The 19,025-nt window shown below is 42.5% G+C and overlaps 1 protein-coding gene across 1 annotated transcript; it reads right to left on the reverse strand.

Annotated features, from left to right (window-relative positions):
• Nucleotides 1–969: 969 nt before the first annotated feature.
• On the reverse strand, nucleotides 970–2,396 carry LOC133817710 (uncharacterized). Its single transcript, XM_062250291.1, has 3 exons — nucleotides 2,051–2,396; nucleotides 1,571–1,917; nucleotides 970–1,499 (listed from the first exon to the last, which is right to left on the reverse strand). Exons 1-3 carry the CDS (start codon nucleotides 2,394–2,396, stop codon nucleotides 972–974), a joined length of 1,221 nt encoding a protein of 406 aa, XP_062106275.1. The 3' UTR covers nucleotides 970–971.
• Between the last annotated feature and the right edge of the window lie 16,629 nt (nucleotides 2,397–19,025).

Raw genomic sequence — 19,025 nt, forward strand, 5'->3', positions numbered from 1 at the left:
TGGAATGGCGAGCACTTGAGAAAATATTATCAATAAATACTACTTGCAGAGTAGTAGCTTTGTATCAAGTGCTTAACTTGTTATTTAAGTTTTTTGTTTGTGAACTGGTTATTTGCTACCCAGTCGCATTATTTTGAACAATGTTATTTTGTTTGGAACTCGTTGTTAGACACGTTTTGTCATTTATTATTACGAGTAATAAAAGAGACCACACGCATTGTGGTCGTACCTTGCTACAAACTTTGCATATGTGTTGATTATTTTTGTTGGGCAGTGTTCAACTGTCATAATAATTTAAACAAAACAGGTCTTTTAAAAACTAAGTGTAAATATATACTGGACAGTGTTCAACTGGTCGGTATCATAATATGGAGGACCAACGTTTAGATAATATTTATGTAGTGGTCAACTACTGATATATTTTCGTATATTTCATGTGTTTCACGAGTAGTAACTACTCGACAAATCCGATCAAGTAGTAAGTGATCAAGGATTTATCCACCCTCAATCACTTGGGGGGCACATAGGGTATACTGGTATGTATTTCAACACAGGCAATAAGAGCACGAGCAAATATGTTTGTTTTTGGGCTGACTTGTAAGTTTAGGAGTCTAAAATAGCCGTTAAGCTAACTTGTTTTACAAAGCTTAAGTAACTTAGAATTTTTCAAATTCTAAGTTAAAAACAGATATTCGTGTAACAAGACATTTACGCTCATAAAAAGTCAGAGCAATAAGAGCATGAGGAAGTATATTTGGTGTGAACTTATGGAATGGTAAAAATTTCTAAGTTAAAAAACTAAATTCTCATGTGAAATTAAAGGCATCTAAAAACTTTGCTATGCACAATAAAAACTTAAAAGTTTGAAATTGTCAGCAAGGAAAGAGTAAAGTGCTAAATGTCAAAATAGCTCACTAGTTCGAGCAACAAAATACAAAGTAAAGTAGACTGTGATGAACTATGAGAGGGAGTCACAGGCGAGCTCCTCTAGAGGGTTGATCGACTCCCTCCTCTGCATCAGCTGCTCCTCTCGCTCGAAATGATATAGCAGAGCAGGTTGGGGCGAGTGCAGGAGGGTTGGCAGCTTCTTCAGCGGCTCTTGCTTCACATCTGGCAAGATCCTCTGCTTGGGCCTCCTTGGGGAAACAATCAAGATTAAGAGGCTTGTTCAGCTTCCAGACCTTATAGAAGCAGTCAAAACTGGCCTCCTCAAAGCGAATCAAGTCAAGCTCTTTTTCTTGCTTCAGCTCTTCGTTCTCGCTAATCAACCTCTCATTGTCTCGAACTAACTCTTTAATATCAAGGGATTGCTTCTCCAATTGAGTTGTCAAGGAAGCATTGTTTTGAGCCTGCTTTTTGAGAGACTCGTCCCGTTCAGCTATAGTTCTCTCTGCTTGCTCCAGCTTGGACCTGGCCTCCACCAGTTGATCGTCCTGCACCTTGATCAGCTCCTTGTAATCTACGGCTCGAAGCTGAGCATGACCAATGGTGACAAGTGACTGCATGGAAGACAAAAAGTTAATACAAGTAAAAATACTAATAACAAAGTATCTCGAGGAAAAATGCTTACCTTCATCAATTGAGCGAGTCCTCTCTTCAAGACAACTTCGACACTAAGTCGAGGGTAGGAGTCTAGGCTTTGAAGCGTCGATGCATCACGGCCAATATCCTCAAGAAGCCCCTTGCCCAGGTCGCTAACAGCACGAAAAAGCTCACTCGAACTACCCTGGTGAGTAGGAGTTAGGCTCGCAGAAGGAGGAAGGGAAGAGGGGGTCAATGGCGGAAGTGTAGTCGGTCCCCCAGGTTGCCTCCCTTGACTTGGCGGTACTACCTTCTGAATCTTCTGTGGAGGCATAGAGCCACTTCCATCACCAGTTTTCCTCTTTGAAGCAACGCAATCTCTGAACATGTCTGAATCTGCCAAGGATGAAAAAACAAGATTGTTAGAGAAATAAACATAATGAAACATATGCAAGTGTATATTACAAATGTGATACTCTCTAATTACCAATTATAAAAAATATGCCTATTTTCACTAGGCATGTGTTACCTGCGTTGAAGATCTGATCAAGGAACTCATCCTCGTCGTCCGAGGATGAGCTAAGTTCCCCTTCAACCTGGATGGCTTTTCCTTTCCCAGGTTGAGCGGGAATAGTAGATCTACGCTGAGGATCAGGCTCTCTAATGACTAAGTCGCCAGGTCTACGGGAAAGCGGAGAAGGCCCAGGAGAATGTCGATCAGTCATTTGCTCTGTGCCCTCGTTAGACTGACCAGGCGTGTCGTTCTCCCCGGTGGTACTTTCCACCACCAGATCCTGCTCACATGGCACCAGACTCACCATCTGAAGAAGGTCCAGCGTGACCAACTTTTTTACATCCTTCTCTTTAAGACTCATGTTAGCCAATTTCTTGGCCCGCCTAAACATCCCTTCAGTAGGCAATGGTCGCTCAAACGGACCCGAGCGCGTAAAGGCCAAGTTGTTGGCCTAAATATCCAATGTGAGGAAGTATTCCTTATGATACTTCCCGGCGTTTGACTTATGGGAGATGCCATTGAGATATGTAACCCCCCTATGCCTGTGATAGAAATGGAAGAAACCTGAGTTGTTGTGAGAAGGGTTGGTCCGAAGATCAAACAGGTAATGCACCTCATGAGGGGTGGGCTCGTCCCAACCATTCAGAAAATAAAGAATATACAGCGCAGAGAGTGCCTGTATCCCATTCGGCGTGATCTGAAATGGGGAGATGTTGAAGTAGTCTGCTACGGACCGGAAATAGATGTGCAGCGGGAGTGTTGCTCCAGCTTGTACATGGTGCCTGGACCAGGCGCAGTACCTTCCACCGGGCCTATTGGCTCTTTGATGTGAGCCCGGACATGTCACGTTTGCCCCGCTCAAGCCTAAAGCTTCAAGATGTTTCTGGAATAGCGCGGGAGTAAGTTTGGAAGCTTCGGCAACGAACCAGGAGGGTTCTTCTTCTCCCTCATCACGTGGCTTCTGGACAGCCAAATCCTGAATCGCGGTAGCAAGTTTCAGGGACGGCTTTCTTGAAGCTGTGGTAGTACGGGTTTGATTGCGCTGTACCACCTTCTGTACTGCTCTGCGGGCGACCTGCGGATCGTGTTCCTGAGGGAGCCTGTTAGATTGCTTCACCCTCATCGTCGACTCAGAAGTTTGTCGAAGGAACTGTTCCTCGTGGAGAAGATATAAGGCTGAGCGAGGGAGGATCTGTTTGAAGCGGCGAAGACGATCCTCTGGAGTGTAACCGGTAGACGAGCCTGGTGAGGAATCGCTATTCAAGGGAGTTTCGATTGTCTGCGGGGCAGATGATTCAGAGTCCGTATGATTGTCACCTCCCCTGAAGTCAGAGCGATTCATCTACAAAAATGAATAAAAAATGGGGAGGTGAGTAACCAAACAGAAAAAATTCATCAAAAATAAGATTTATTTTTATACTTGGAAAATTTTGTCTAAGTTATAAAAATATAGCGCATGTGGAAAAAATAATTTTAATGCCCAAAAGTGCCTAAAAGGCACTTAAAGTATTGAACTTATTAAACTTTGTAGAAGGAGGCATTTTTGGGATTTTCCTATAAGGCTAGGTTCCTTATGTACGCAGTTAACATACAGAGGTTGGTTACATGTTTGGAAGGAAAAAAGGCCAAAGCCTAAGAAAAGTATGTATGGTCCGATCGGACCACATTTTGAGCTCAGGAGGGAGGTTCTATGCATTCGATCGTACATAGCTTGGCTGGGAGGGCATTCGACCTTACCTCCATGCGAGCCTAACCCCAAAGCGCCTGTGACACGCCCGATCGGACGAGGCATGACCAAAGAGATGTTCAGAGCCTATGGGTCAAAGAGTCGTGCATCCACGCGAGCCCAGAAAAAAAAAATACATTTGGTCCGATCGGACACATTCCAGCCAGGAGACGTCCTGCCTCGCCACCGCACGAGCCTCGCGCAAGCCTCCAGAACGTCCGATCGGGCGTAGCGTGCCCGAGGAGAGGTGTGCACCCAGGTCCCGAGAGTTCGCCTGGTGTGCCTCGTGCCTCCAAAGCTTCTAGCCATGTAGAGTCCAAGAACTTTACTTAGCTAATTGTTTAGTAGTATTATAGTATGTTTAGTGTTATCATTGTTACTTTGGATTTTTGGTTCAGACCGGGAATTATTTGGACACTCATAGTAGTACTTATAGATTTTCTAAGTTTAACCTATAGTTTAAGAATATTAAGTATAACCTAAGGTTTGATTAATGTGTCTGATATTAAGGAATATATTATTATATTATAAGGTTTAGACATCAACCAATAGGATTTTAAGCACATGTTTTGAATGGTAATTAAGGATTAAGTATTTTTGAGGATTAAATTAAATAAGGGTAAAAGTTTGAATGTATAGGGTCAGTCAGCAGCTTTGAGCACGTTGAGGGCTTAGTCAAGGCTGTTTAGTTCATTCAAACTTAGCTAAAAAAATGTGTAAATTCGTGTTTAAATATTCTGCGTATGCCGATATATCGCAGCTATAGGGGGCGATATGTCGCAGCACGTAGATACGGAAAACACGAATCGATGCACGGTCGCCTCGGGAACAAAGGTCCAGGCGTATATCGCCTATAGGGGGGCGATATATCGCCTCCACCAGCATGAATTCAAATACATTTGAATTCTTTTCCCTTCAGCCATTCAAACTCCTTCAACAGTCCAGCATCTTCTGAACGAGTCTTCAGCCTCTGCTGAACGATTATTCAAATGATTTTCACCTAAAAAGCCATTATTTTTATTCAAGTAAAATCAAGATATTTTCATTCCCAAACTCTATAAATAGGACCTAGTACCCAGCCATTATTCACCATTTTCTCTAAGTTCAGAGGCTGCTAGTGTTAAGTGAGTGTGAGAGTGTAAACACTTGGTTTGGGGAAAAACTATAAGCTTAAACATCATAAGCTTATCAAACACTTGGGAAGTAAGTGAGTGCTATAGTATTTCGGTGGATGTTAGATTGATCTTGCAATCTTTGAGGTAAACCCAAAACTCTAGTCCTTTCTGTATTCTATGTTATTTCTTTTCTCAAAACCTTCTACTCAGTCCCCTAACCTTATTCTTATTTTTGGTTAGGGAATCCAAGTTCTTAAGCACTTAAGTGGTGGTAAGCATATTTTCGTTTAATGGTTTAGTCTTCCTATTCTCTTTCATTTCATCTCCTTTCTTTAGACTCACCCTTGTTCATTGTGGTTTTAGGAGTGTTCCAAAAGTCCTAACTCAGTCCATTTTATCCCGGTAACTTTGGTAAGGAAAATAGGCTAGAATTAATATGTTATGTGCTTATGTTATCTATATGTTTATGTTATTAAAAGTGTTATGATATGTATATGTGTATGTAGGCTTGGGCATATGACCCATATGACTAACAAGACCCCAAATGGGTTATGGGCATATGACCTACTTAGCTAGTAGGACCCCATTAACCCCATGGGCATATGCTTGTTTAGTCTACGGGACCCCAAGTAATAATGGCCATTATAATAAGTGTATGTTATATGTATTATGTTAAGTCTTTATGTTTTCTTATGAAATTGTGTATATGACTATGTGTTAGGTTTTTTCCTTGCTGGGCATTAGGCTCACTCCTTTCTGTTTATGTGCAGGAAAATAAGCTTAGAGGCGGTAAGATTCGTGATGCTTGGGAGGATGTGTATCGATGATGAATGGAGTCAAGGGGCCGAGCGTTATCGATTCGAGGATGTAGTCTCCTTTTATGTTTTTTATGGTTTTACATGTATTTTCCGCATTATTATGTAATGTCTTTTATTTTAAATCTTATTTTGTTTTAAAGACAATGGGATCCCAAAATCCTTCTTAGTATTCTGTTTCTTTGTAAATAACTCTTATTTTCAAGTTACTCAATAAATTATGGTATTTTCGTAAAATGTAAGTTTTTATGTATAGTTTCGATAATGGTCCAATTAGTCTAGATTAGTGGGTCATTACAGTTGGTATCAGAGCGCAACGGTTCCTTCGCATGAAGTTCTCCTCGATACACATGCTCAAAGCTCCGCATCGGACCGCCAAGTATGTGTTTAAGTTACAAGTTACAAGTTACTTTGTCTATGTGTATAGCTAACAACTTTAGTGTTTATGTTTCAGTTAAAAATGAATGGAGCTTTAACCTACCAAGATATCCGAGCCATTAAGGCCTTAAAAAGAATAAGGGAGCCAAGAAACACCATAGGAGCCTTAGAAAGGATTACACGAAGGTTGCTTTTGTTTCACCAAGCAATAGGTGGCCTTCAAGAGGCTAAACAAATAATGCTAAGATCAACGGAACAATATGTATTAGTGATTAGGTTGTTTAAAGATTTCCATCCTGTAATAGCAGCCTTAGAAGAAATATGGGAAGAAATGAATGATGAGGATGAATCACCATTAGCAATGAGATACTACTTCCTCTTAGTTAGGTTCACCGCAAAATTTGAATTTCAATTCACCAAGGAGCAAAAGAATAGGATTCTCACAAACCTTCCTAGAGGGCATTTTGATGCTCATGATAATGATGACTATGAGGCTATAGATGATGATATGTTAGATGACGGATCAGATGTAGAAGATCCCGATTTTTAGATTAGTAGTTTTTATTTGTTTTATTTACTTTTATGTTATGATTGTAATAAGTGAAATTGTTTTCCAAATGAATAAACATGCTATTTGAATATCATGTGTGAGTTTGAAATTTTTTTTTACAATCATAATAAATACTAAATAAAATGAATAATGACTGAGTTCGGTGAGGGTGGATACGAATCAATGAACCTGGTTTCCTTGTTGAGAGTTAGGGGGCCTTAGTAGTGGGAACGATTTTACTGATCCCAGCCCTCCCTCAATATGGTTAACTTTGGAACAAAGATAAGTTTCGAGCCTGAGAATTAAGTCATATAGGATAATTAGAAACACACTTAGAAAATAAATATGACTTGTTTTTCTAAGTATAGAAACCCACTCTAATAATAAATAAAGACCTATATAATTTTTCATAAAAAGTCATAATAAACAGGTCCGAGATATGTTTGTTTTAGAATAAGTTTTTGCCTTAGAGCCTATTAGGAAAAAGTTCTAACATGTTTCTTTTAACTGTTAGAACTCTGCTACGATGTCTCTCCGAAGATCTGCTCGCACCAACGGGAACGCTTCCAACGATGTTCCAGCGACCAATGCGGTCCCTACCGTTCGCCGAAGGAGAGTACGTGTTACTGCTCGCCGCAACGCACCGGCACAGCCAGCTGACAACACTGCAGAGATTGCCAGACTACGACAGCAAGTCGAGGAACTTCTGCAGCAACGACGTCAACAGGCTCAATCTCAGCCTCAGCCTCCGCCACAGCCGCAGCCGCAGCCACAGCCAATGGCCCCAGCACCCCAACAAGTTGGTCCGTATGGGGGATGGCCTATGATGAACTACGCTCCTTATCCTGTTCAGCACATGGAGCCAGTGTACGAGAGGTTCCGCAAGCAGCACGCTCCGAACTTCGAAGGGACTACGGACCCCTTTGAAGCAGAAGAATGGCTAAGGAATGTGGAGCCGATCCTAGCCCACATGAACCTTAGTAATGCAGACCGCATATCCTGCGTCTCATCTTTGCTCAAGAAAGATGCCAGGATATGGTGGGACTTGGTCCAGCAATCCCACGATGCTGCCACCATGACGTGGACCCGATTTGTGGAGCTCTTCCACAAGAAGTACTACAATTCAGCAGTGCTTGCTACGAGAGTTGAGGAGTTCACCAATCTGAAGCAAGGGAATTTAACAGTGGCGGAATATGCTCGTCAGTTCGATCGCTTAGCGAAGTTCGCAGCAGAGTTGGTTCCAACCGACTATCTAAGGGTGAACAAGTTTGTTAGAGGACTTCGCCCGAAGATCGAGATGGGGGTTAAACTAGCAAACCCGGGAAACACTTCATATGCCGACGTTCTTGAGACGGCAATTGAAGTAGAAAGGTTGCAAGCCAACGTGAGCAAAGAAGAAGCCAGCAAGCCGGAACCTAAACAACAGAGCCAACCTCAGGCCAGTCGGAACAGCAATCAGTCTACCAATAGCGGCAACAGTCAGTCCAACAACAACGGCAACGGACATAAGAGAAGGCATCCTGACAACAGGCAAGTTGACAACAACAAAAGGGCACGACCAAATAATGGGGGAAACAAGTCGGGGTACGTGGAATACCCGCCATGTGCCAAATGTCAGAAGAAGCACCCCGGAGAATGCCGTGCCAACACCAAGGAGTGTTTCAACTGTGGTCAAGAAGGGCATCGTAAAAGAGACTGTCCTCAGCAAAAGCCGGAAGGAAAGAAGGACGAAAAGATGGTTCCTGCTCGGGTTTTTGCTTTAACCCAAGGAGAGGCGGATGCTAGCAACAAGGTGGTCACAGGTCAGGTTTCCATCCTCAATAAATTATGTCATGTATTATTTGATTCGGGAGCCACCCATTCGTATATTTCGTTAGGAATGATAGATAAACTAGACAAACCTAGTGAAAGATTTAGAACTAGGTTTGCAACCGAGTTGCCTTCGGGCAAAGTAGTTCTATCATCACGAATTGTACGAGGCGTACCAATCAAGATTGAGGACAAGGATCTAGAAGGAGACCTGATAGAGCTGGTGATCAAAGACTTCGACGTCATACTAGGCATGGATTGGCTAGCACGGCATGGCGCAACGATCGACTGCAGACGCAAGAAGGTGACATTCGATACTCCTGACGGCCAGAAACTGTGCTTCATGGGACAAGCTTCAGGACTACGCACACCGTTAGTGTCATCTCTCAAAGCTCAGAGAATGATGGATAAAGGATGCCAAGCATTCTTAGCCAACATCACGAATGTGGAGAAGGAGACATCACTCAAAGTTGGAGATGTTCGAGTCATACAAGAATTTCCAGAAGTATTTCCCGATGACTTGCCAGGATTGCCGCCAAATAGAGAAATAGACTTCACGATAGAATTAGTACCGGGCACCGAGCCTATCTCTAAGGCACCATACCGGATGGCACCTACGGAACTCAAGGAGTTAAAGACACAGCTACAAGAACTCCTAGACTTGGGTTTCATTAGGCCAAGCCATTCACCATGGGGAGCTCCGGTACTATTCGTGAAGAAGAAGGACGGAAGTATGCGCATGTGCATAGACTACCGTGAGCTGAATAAAGTAACGATTAAGAACAAATACCCGCTACCTCGGATTGATGATTTGTTTGATCAACTCCGAGGCGCGACTGTATTCTCTAAGATCGATTTACGGTCCGGGTATCATCAGCTCAAGGTAAAGGGGGAAGATATTCCTAAGACAGCCTTTAGGACTCGTTATGGACATTACGAGTTCTTGGTTATGTCTTTTGGTCTTACTAACGCGCCAGCCGCGTTTATGGACTTAATGAATAGGGTCTTCAAGGACTACTTGGATAAATTCGTCGTTGTGTTCATCGACGACATTTTAATTTACTCCAAGGATGAAGTGGAGCACGAGGAACACTTGAGGATGATTTTGACGCGATTGAAGGAGCACCAACTCTACGCGAAGTTCAAGAAATGCGAGTTTTGGCTCTCACAAGTGGCGTTCCTCGGGCACATCATATCGAGAGACGGAGTTGCAGTAGATCCATCGAAGGTAGAGGCCGTGAAGGATTGGCCTAGACCAAAGAACGCGTCGGAAGTAAGAAGCTTCTTAGGGCTAGCAGGTTACTATAGAAAGTTTGTAGAGGGCTTTTCTAAAATAGCCACTCCACTCACCAACCTGACCCGGAAGCAACAAAAGTTTAACTGGAATGATAAGTGTGAGGAAAGCTTCCAGTTGCTTAAGGATAAGCTTTGCTCAACACCAGTACTTAGTGTCCCAACACCCAACGACAAGTTCGTTGTCTACTGTGATGCATCAAAGTTAGGATTGGGATGCGTACTGATGCAAAATGACAAGGTGATAGCCTACGCGTCACGTCAGTTAAAGGAGTATGAACAACGCTATCCAACTCACGATATGGAGTTGGCAGCGGTGGTCTTTGCGTTAAAAATCTGGCGCCATTATCTTTACGGAGAACGGTGCGAGATTTATACGGACCACAAAAGTTTAAAATACTTCTTTACTCAGAAGGAGCTTAACATGAGGCAGCGCCGGTGGTTGGAATTAGTAAAGGATTACGACTGCGAAATCCTATACCACCCGGGGAAGGCAAACGTAGTTGCCGATGCACTTAGCCGAAAAAGTTATGGGAACTTAGCAGCCTTATCCGGAATAGAAAAGCCACTACAGCAGGAGCTTATCAGTGCCGGAATAGAAGTGGTTGTAGGCAAGTTGGCTAACTTGTCTATCCAATCGAATATGCTAGAAGACATACGGAATGGTCAGAGACATGATGATTCACTAGCAACGCACATGGATGCAGTCAGAGAAGGCAAGACTACAGATTTCTCAATATCCAGTCAAGGTTTATTGAGATATAAGGATCGGGTATGCGTGCCAGACGATCAAAGTATTAAGAAGACGATCCTAGAAGAAGCGCACAACACCCCATACTCGGTTCATCCAGGGTCTACCAAGATGACTCATGACATCAAGGCAGTCTATTGGTGGCCAGGGATGAAGAAGGACATAGCGGAATATGTATCTAAGTGTCTGGTATGCCAGCAAGTGAAGGCGGAGCATCAGCGGCCTGCAGGATTATTGCAACCGCTTAGCATACCGGAGTGGAAGTGGGACGATATAGCCATGGACTTCGTGACGGGTCTGCCAAAGACAAATAAGCAGCATGACTCTGCTTGGATAGTCATAGATAGACTAACCAAGTCGGCTCATTTTCTACCTGTTAAGACTTCTTATACGGCAGACCAATATGCAGACATCTACATCCAAGAGATTGTACGATTGCATGGAATCCCCAAGACGATAGTATCAGATAGAGGATCAGTGTTTACGTCAAGATTTTGGAGAAGCTTACAGCAAGCCATGGGTACTAAGTTAAGTCTTAGTACAGCTTTCCATCCTCAGACAGATGGGCAGTCAGAGCGTACGATTCAGATCTTAGAAGATATGCTACGCGCATGTGTACTTGACTTTGGAGGATCGTGGAACAAGTACTTACCGCTGATCGAGTTCTCTTACAACAACAGCTACCAGTCGACGATCGGAATGGCACCTTATGAGTTGCTATATGGAAGAAGGTGCCGATCACCGTTGCACTGGGACGAGGTAGGAGAAAGGCAGCTTCTAGGGCCCGAAGCTGTTAGGCAAGCTCAAGAAGCAGTAACGCATATTAGACAGCGTATGCTTGCTGCTCAAAGCCGACAGAAAAGCCATGCAGATACCAAGAGACGCGATGTGGAGTTCCAAGTTGGAGATCAAGTCTTCCTGAAGATATCTCCTATGAAGGGTGTCAAGCGGTTCGGGAAGAAAGGCAAGCTCAGTCCCCGATTCTTAGGTCCTTTTGAGATATTGGACAAAGTGGGACCAGTTGCGTATAGACTAGCCCTACCGCCAGCACTAGCCGATAGTCACAACGTCTTCCACATCTCGATGTTACGCAAGTATGTGTCAGACCCATCTCACGTCCTCAAGTACGATACCATAGCGCTCCAGAAAGACTTAAGTTACGAGGAACGACCGGTTAGCATCCTAGATAGGGGGATGAAGCAGTTACGGTCCAAGAGCTTTCCTATAGTTAAAGTCCTATGGAGCAATAGTTCTGAACGCGAGGCAACGTGGGAGTTGGAAGAGGACATGCAGAGCCGGTATCCGGAGTTATTTGGTAAGTAAATTTCGAGGACGAAATTCTTTTTAGTAGGGGAGAATTGTAGAGTCCAAGAACTTTACTTAGCTAATTGTTTAGTAGTATTATAGTATGTTTAGTGTTATCATTGTTACTTTGGATTTTTGGTTCAGACCGGGAGTTATTTGGACACTCATAGTAGTACTTATAGATTTTCTAAGTTTAACCTATAGTTTAAGAATATTAAGTATAACCTAAGGTTTGATTAATGTGTCTGATATTAAGGAATATATTATTATATTATAAGGTTTAGACATCAACCAATAGGATTTTAAGCACATGTTTTGAATGGTAATTAAGGATTAAGTATTTTTGAGGATTAAATTAAATAAGGGTAAAAGTTTGAATGTATAGGGTCAGTCAGCAGCTTTGAGCACGTTGAGGGCTTAGTCAAGGCTGTTTAGTTCATTCAAACTTAGCTAAAAAAATGTGTAAATTCGTGTTTAAATATTCTGCGTATGCCGATATATCGCAGCTATAGGGGGCGATATGTCGCAGCACGTAGATACGGAAAACACGAATCGATGCACGGTCGCCTCGGGAACAAAGGTCCAGGCGTATATCGCCTATAGGGGGGCGATATATCGCCTCCACCAGCATGAATTCAAATACATTTGAATTCTTTTCCCTTCAGCCATTCAAACTCCTTCAACAGTCCAGCATCTTCTGAACGAGTCTTCAGCCTCTGCTGAACGATTATTCAAATGATTTTCACCTAAAAAGCCATTATTTTTATTCAAGTAAAATCAAGATATTTTCATTCCCAAACTCTATAAATAGGACCTAGTACCCAGCCATTATTCACCATTTTCTCTAAGTTCAGAGGCTGCTAGTGTTAAGTGAGTGTGAGAGTGTAAACACTTGGTTTGGGGAAAAACTATAAGCTTAAACATCATAAGCTTATCAAACACTTGGGAAGTAAGTGAGTGCTATAGTATTTCGGTGGATGTTAGATTGATCTTGCAATCTTTGAGGTAAACCCAAAACTCTAGTCCTTTCTGTATTCTATGTTATTTCTTTTCTCAAAACCTTCTACTCAGTCCCCTAACCTTATTCTTATTTTTGGTTAGGGAATCCAAGTTCTTAAGCACTTAAGTGGTGGTAAGCATATTTTCGTTTAATGGTTTAGTCTTCCTATTCTCTTTCATTTCATCTCCTTTCTTTAGACTCACCCTTGTTCATTGTGGTTTTAGGAGTGTTCCAAAAGTCCTAACTCAGTCCATTTTATCCCGGTAACTTTGGTAAGGAAAATAGGCTAGAATTAATATGTTATGTGCTTATGTTATCTATATGTTTATGTTATTAAAAGTGTTATGATATGTATATGTGTATGTAGGCTTGGGCATATGACCCATATGACTAACAAGACCCCAAATGGGTTATGGGCATATGACCTACTTAGCTAGTAGGACCCCATTAACCCCATGGGCATATGCTTGTTTAGTCTACGGGACCCCAAGTAATAATGGCCATTATAATAAGTGTATGTTATATGTATTATGTTAAGTCTTTATGTTTTCTTATGAAATTGTGTATATGACTATGTGTTAGGTTTTTTCCTTGCTGGGCATTAGGCTCACTCCTTTCTGTTTATGTGCAGGAAAATAAGCTTAGAGGCGGTAAGATTCGTGATGCTTGGGAGGATGTGTATCGATGATGAATGGAGTCAAGGGGCCGAGCGTTATCGATTCGAGGATGTAGTCTCCTTTTATGTTTTTTATGGTTTTACATGTATTTTCCGCATTATTATGTAATGTCTTTTATTTTAAATCTTATTTTGTTTTAAAGACAATGTGATCCCAAAATCCTTCTTAGTATTCTGTTTCTTTGTAAATAACTCTTATTTTCAAGTTACTCAATAAATTATGGTATTTTCGTAAAATGTAAGTTTTTATGTATAGTTTCGATAATGGTCCAATTAGTCTAGATTAGTGGGTCATTACAAGCCAGCAGCAACAAGTTAGGTTCGATTGGGCATTGGTGTCTAGGGAGGTTCGGATTTAACTATTAAAAATCTGGGCACTAAAAAGCAAGGGGAAGAGCGTGTGGTCCGATCGGACCACACACTTATCTGAAGTATTTCAGAGCCCGATCGGAGGTGGTTATCTTGCCTCGTTCAGAAGGGACGCACACCTCGAGCTCGAACACACTCCAGCGTCCCCGATCGAGCATGGGCTCACGATGAAGACAAAGTGTGGTCCGATCGGACCACACGCTTATGCCCAGAATTTCTGGGCAAAACTAGGTAAAAAATGGTCCCTAAATGGCATACTTTGCCTACCCCGAATCCTAACCAAATAGACAGCCCTAAAAATCCCTAGCCTCAAACACATTCCATCATTTACACAAACAAAAAACAAGATCAAAACATGAAAATGAAAGGTTTTCTTCATGTTCTTAAAAACCCATTACAATATCAAAACCCATGTTCATGTTCATGTCAAAATAGCAAAAATGTCTTGAAATTCCTATGAAATTGAGGGAAAATTCGGGTCACCCATGCCACAACCCTCATCAAAACAATAAGCAAACACATTGGGCAAAACATATTCAAGAACATTCAAGGCACTCAAGCATTTCGGCCATGATTTTTTTTTAGAATTTCTAAAAAAAAAAAAAAATGTAACAATCTAAGGGGCATGGAGAAAGGAGGCTTACCCAAGGTTGGAGAACTTTGAGTTTGCTTGGAGGGTGCTTGAAGATGAAGGACTCCCTTTGAAGCTTGTGAAGTCGGCAAGGTGGGGAATTTCGGCCAAGAGAGAATATGGAGGGTTTTTAGAGTGATTTTGTATATGTGAAGAAGAGAGTGTAGAGTAGGGATATTTAAAGGGAAAAAAGTGGCTTTTTCATTTACTTTTGGACCTTTGGTATTCTGGGATTATCTTTCCTCCACGATCATGGGTGGATTTTTGCAGTGATCGTGGGTCTGCTGCATGAAGATGAACAGTTATTATTTTTTATAATGACGTCAGCCGGAGAAAAAGTTTATTACGTGAATAAATCATATAATAAACTTGGGGGGCAAATGTTATCCCAAAAATTTGAAAAGAATGACGTGGCGGTGAAATGGACACGTGGCATGAGTTAGTAGGGTGATCTGGCTTGGTAATGGCCTAATACATTAGTTAAGGAATGGGACAGAGAGTCAAGCCAAATACGCCCAATCGAAGAGAGTATTTAGACTGGGGGTTGCTTGGCTCAGACCTCAGTTTAAAGACCCCTATAATTAAATTGGTGCCAAGACCAAGAAAGTGATGGGGAGGTATGAATTTTAGTTCAAGATATAAAAACAGTAGGTCCGATCGGACCTAGGCTTAGGAGACCTCTTGTTAAGCTTGGTTCGAATAAGTTCAAAAAGAATAAGGCTCAAGTTTTACTCAAGGGGAAAGCCACATAGTGGCCGATCGGGTATGATATGGAAGAAGTGAACTTGGGCTTGAATGAAGTGAGGAGTAGAAATGGCGGTGTCCGATCGGACATGATGCGTGTGGATACTTTGGACCATTTTGGTCCAAAGGGATGACTATGACCGATCGAACATACACATAGGAGGTATCTTGGACCATTCAGGTCAAGGATAAGTAGATGGTGGCTCGGACCACCTTGGTCCGAGGAGAAAAGCCTAATGCCCAATCGAGCGTTTGGTTGAGCGAAGAGGTTCGAACCTTGTTGGCCCAAGGAGAAGGATGTGTGCCCGATCGGACGTGGTACTTATGAGTACCTTGGACCATTTTGATCCAAGGAGAGGTGGTGGCTCAGACCACCTAGGTCCGAAGAGAGAGAACCAAGGTCCGATCGGACCTTGGTTAAACAAAGGAAGCTTGGACCATTTAGGTCCAAGGGGCATTATGCCCGATCGCACAAGACCTCCCCCGATCGCACATGACCTCCCCCGATCGCGCAAGACGCCTGCAGGAGCGCTTGGACCATGTTGGTCCGAGGATAAGCTAGGAAGAAGATGGCTCGGACCATCTTGGTCCGAGGTGCAAAGTGTAAGGTCATATTGGACCTTGATTGAAGGAGTCAAATAAGATGGTTTGAACCACCTTAAGCCAAAGAAGACAACCATTGTGTCCGATCGGACACAATGGAGAAGTATACCTCGAGTGTAGTTGGCCTTTGGTCCAAGGATAGCCATGCGTATGCCACCTTTGACCTACGTAAAGCTTGAAAGCTTGAAGAATAGTCAACATGCATGAGAAGCTACGTCAAACTGCCCGAAACTACTTCAGTGAGAATTGGTCCAAGCATCCGGGAATCACTCAATCCTCACTCGAAATTAGGGATCAGTTATATTTTGAATGTTTATTTTGTAATATAAATATTAGGTAAATAATAGAATATCCCTATCAAAAGGGGATATCAGTTGAGAACCCAGGTCTATAAATAGGGACTTGGGAGGATCGTAAAAGGACTTTTGGCAAAATCAAGAGTGAATCTGTATTCTAGAGAGAGAAAGTGTGTTGTTCTTGAGAAAAACCCATTTTTGCGTCCTGGAATATCTCACACTGAAGAAACTCAGTTGACACGGTTCATCTGATCTTGAGTGCGAATACAGTAATAAAATCTCTAAGTGGATTAGGCTATTACCGATCATCGGGGCTGAACCACTATAAAAACCTCGTGTTATTTACTTTCGTTCATAAAAAACTGTCTGTTGTCGTTTATAATTCTCTTGAAGGTTGTCGTAGTTGACGTTCTCACGTCGTTGGCTAAATTCACAGTCAACACCTTTGTCAGCACCTGAGGCACCAATGAATCAAGATGGAGCTCAGGTGAATCAGGACAATCCTCCTCCGATAATAGGAGGAGACATAGCCACCATTTCGGGAGGACCTCATCTGGCAGGTATGAGAAAATGTGCCTAGAAAAGGTACATCAATGAAACGAAGTCCCATAACAGAGTGGAGTTCGTCCCAGAACAACAGTTATCAAAGTAGCAGCAATTGGAGAAACAACCAATCATTTTTACAGAGGAAGAAGCCAGCATGTCCAGTTCCCACATAAAGATCCTCTGGTCATAACAGTTCAGCTCGCCAACCAGAGAATTCGAAGGACACTAGTAGACAATGAGAGATCTGTGAATCTACTTTTTAGGTCCACCTTAGAAAAAATGGGAGTGTCTGTAACTGAGCTAAAGGAAACCTCAATGATTCTATATGGGTTTTTTGGTGAAGGGTCGGCTGCCATCGGAATGATTGAATTAGTGGTAACATTGGGTGAAGGTCCACGAACTGTCTCCAAGCTGCTTGAGTTCATGGTCATCGATTTTCCAGCCGCGTACAATGCGATTTGGGGCTGGCATGCGTTGATGGCGTTTGAAGCCATAACCTCTATCCGCCACCTAGCAATCAAATTCCCCTCATCTGTGGGAATATGCACCGTTAGAGGCAATCAACTCGCTGTCAGGGAATGCTATAACATTTCCATGAAGGGACAATCACAACCTGGGTAGAGAGCAATGGCCATAAGTGAAAGAGGTGAGGAGTCCCAGGAAGTGGAAGTTGCTTGCGGGATGGAAGAACCTCAAGAAACAAATGATAGTGATGTCACCCCAAGTGATGATATCGACCCACGAATGGGCGAGGATAGATCAGAGCTCCATGCTATTGAGGAGCTCGAGGAAGTAAACATAGATCCCGAAGACGCTTCAAGAGTCATTAAGATTAGGAAAAATCTTGGTAATGAAAGGAAAAAGAAGCTGGTTAAATTTTTACAAGGGAATCTAGATGTTTTCGCCTGGTCGCATGAAGACATGGTAGGAATAAGCCCGAGTGTGATCATGCACACTATAAACTTGGACAAAAGTGTGCCTCCAAAATCCCAAAAACAGAGATGTTTGGGAATAGTTCGAGCTGAAGCACTGGAGGAAGAAGTAGCTTGGCTATTAAAGTGTGGGTTTATTCGTGAAGCAAAATACTCGATTTGGGTCGTGAATCCTGTGCTGGTCCCGAAGCCAAATGGAAAGTGGAGGACCTGCATCGATTTCTCCGACCTAAACAAAGCTTCTCCTAAAGATTGTTTTCCATTGTCGAGGATTGATCTGTTGGTAGATGCCACCGCGGGACACGAGCTCATGTCCTTCATGGATGCATATTCTAGATATAAACAAATCGCGATGAATCATGCAGACCAAGAGCATACTAGCTTTATGACTCCAACTAATTTATATTGTTATAAAGTTATGCCCTTCAGGCTGAAGAATGCCAGAGCTACCTACCAACGGTTAGTCAAAAAAATGTTTGTTGGTCAGATCGAGAAAAATATGGAAGTGTATGTCGATGATATGCTAGTCAAATCCAAGACTGCCGATAACCATGTATCCGATCTGAATGAATGTTTTGAGATCTTGAGGAGGTGTAATATGAGATTGAATCCCCATATGTGTACTTTTGGAGTGGCATTGGGAAAATTTCTGGGATTCATAGTCAATACAAGGGGGATAGAGGCAAACCCTGATCAAATCAGATCATTGTTGGAAATGCCCTCACCTAGGTCGCGTAAAGAAGTTCAGAGTCTGACTGGAAAGGTGGCAGCCCTGAACCATTTTATTTCAAAATCCACTGACAAGTTCTTGCTGTTCTACAACTTGCTCAGAGGAAACAATAAATTTGAATGGACTAAGGAGTGCGAGCATGCATTCCTCGACCTAAAAATGCACTTAGCCGAGCCTCCAGTATTGTTTAAGCCTATGTCTGGAGAACCTCTGTTCCTTTATTTGGCTGTGATAGAAAGTGCAGTCAGTGCCATGTTAGTTCGAGAAGAATTCCATGCTCAAAAACCGATGTATTATATAAGCAAGAGACTTCTCGAGGTTGAATCACGGTATCCACTGATAGAAAAGATGGAATTTTGTCTAATATTGGCTTCCAGGAAGCTCAGACCATATTTCCAGCCCCATTCAATCCACGTCATGACCGACCAACCTTTAAGGCAGGTATTGCAAAAACCTGAAATGTCAGGACGTCTTTTAAAATGGGCGATTGAACTCAGCCAGTTCGAGATACTATACGTACCACAGACCTCAATGAAAAGTCTGACCTTTGCTGATTTTGTGGCTGAATGCACCGGATTTCAAGAGGAGCTTTTGAAGGAACCGGTGCAGGAGTTGTGGAAAATATTTGTAGATGGGTCATTGAACGAAAACAGATCCGGAGCTGGGATCATATTAATCTCTTCAGAAGGGCATCGATTCCATATAGCTCTGAGATTCAGAT

The sequence above is a fragment of the Humulus lupulus genome, chromosome 1 (assembly GCF_963169125.1).
Source record: "Humulus lupulus chromosome 1, drHumLupu1.1, whole genome shotgun sequence".
NCBI classification, from domain to species: domain Eukaryota; kingdom Viridiplantae; phylum Streptophyta; class Magnoliopsida; order Rosales; family Cannabaceae; genus Humulus; species Humulus lupulus.

Excerpts from the sequence above, each read along its gene's own strand:
- LOC133817710 (XM_062250291.1), bottom strand. The coding sequence starts at position 2,396 with ATGAGTCTTAAAGAGAAGGATGTAAAAAAGTTGGTCACGCTGGACCTT. Across the intron at positions 1,918-2,050 it reads TGATCAGATCTTCAACGCAG|ATTCAGACATGTTCAGAGAT; the intron begins GTAACACATGCC and ends CATCCTTGGCAG. Across the intron at positions 1,500-1,570 it reads GACTCGCTCAATTGATGAAG|TCACTTGTCACCATTGGTCA; the intron begins GTAAGCATTTTT and ends TCTTCCATGCAG.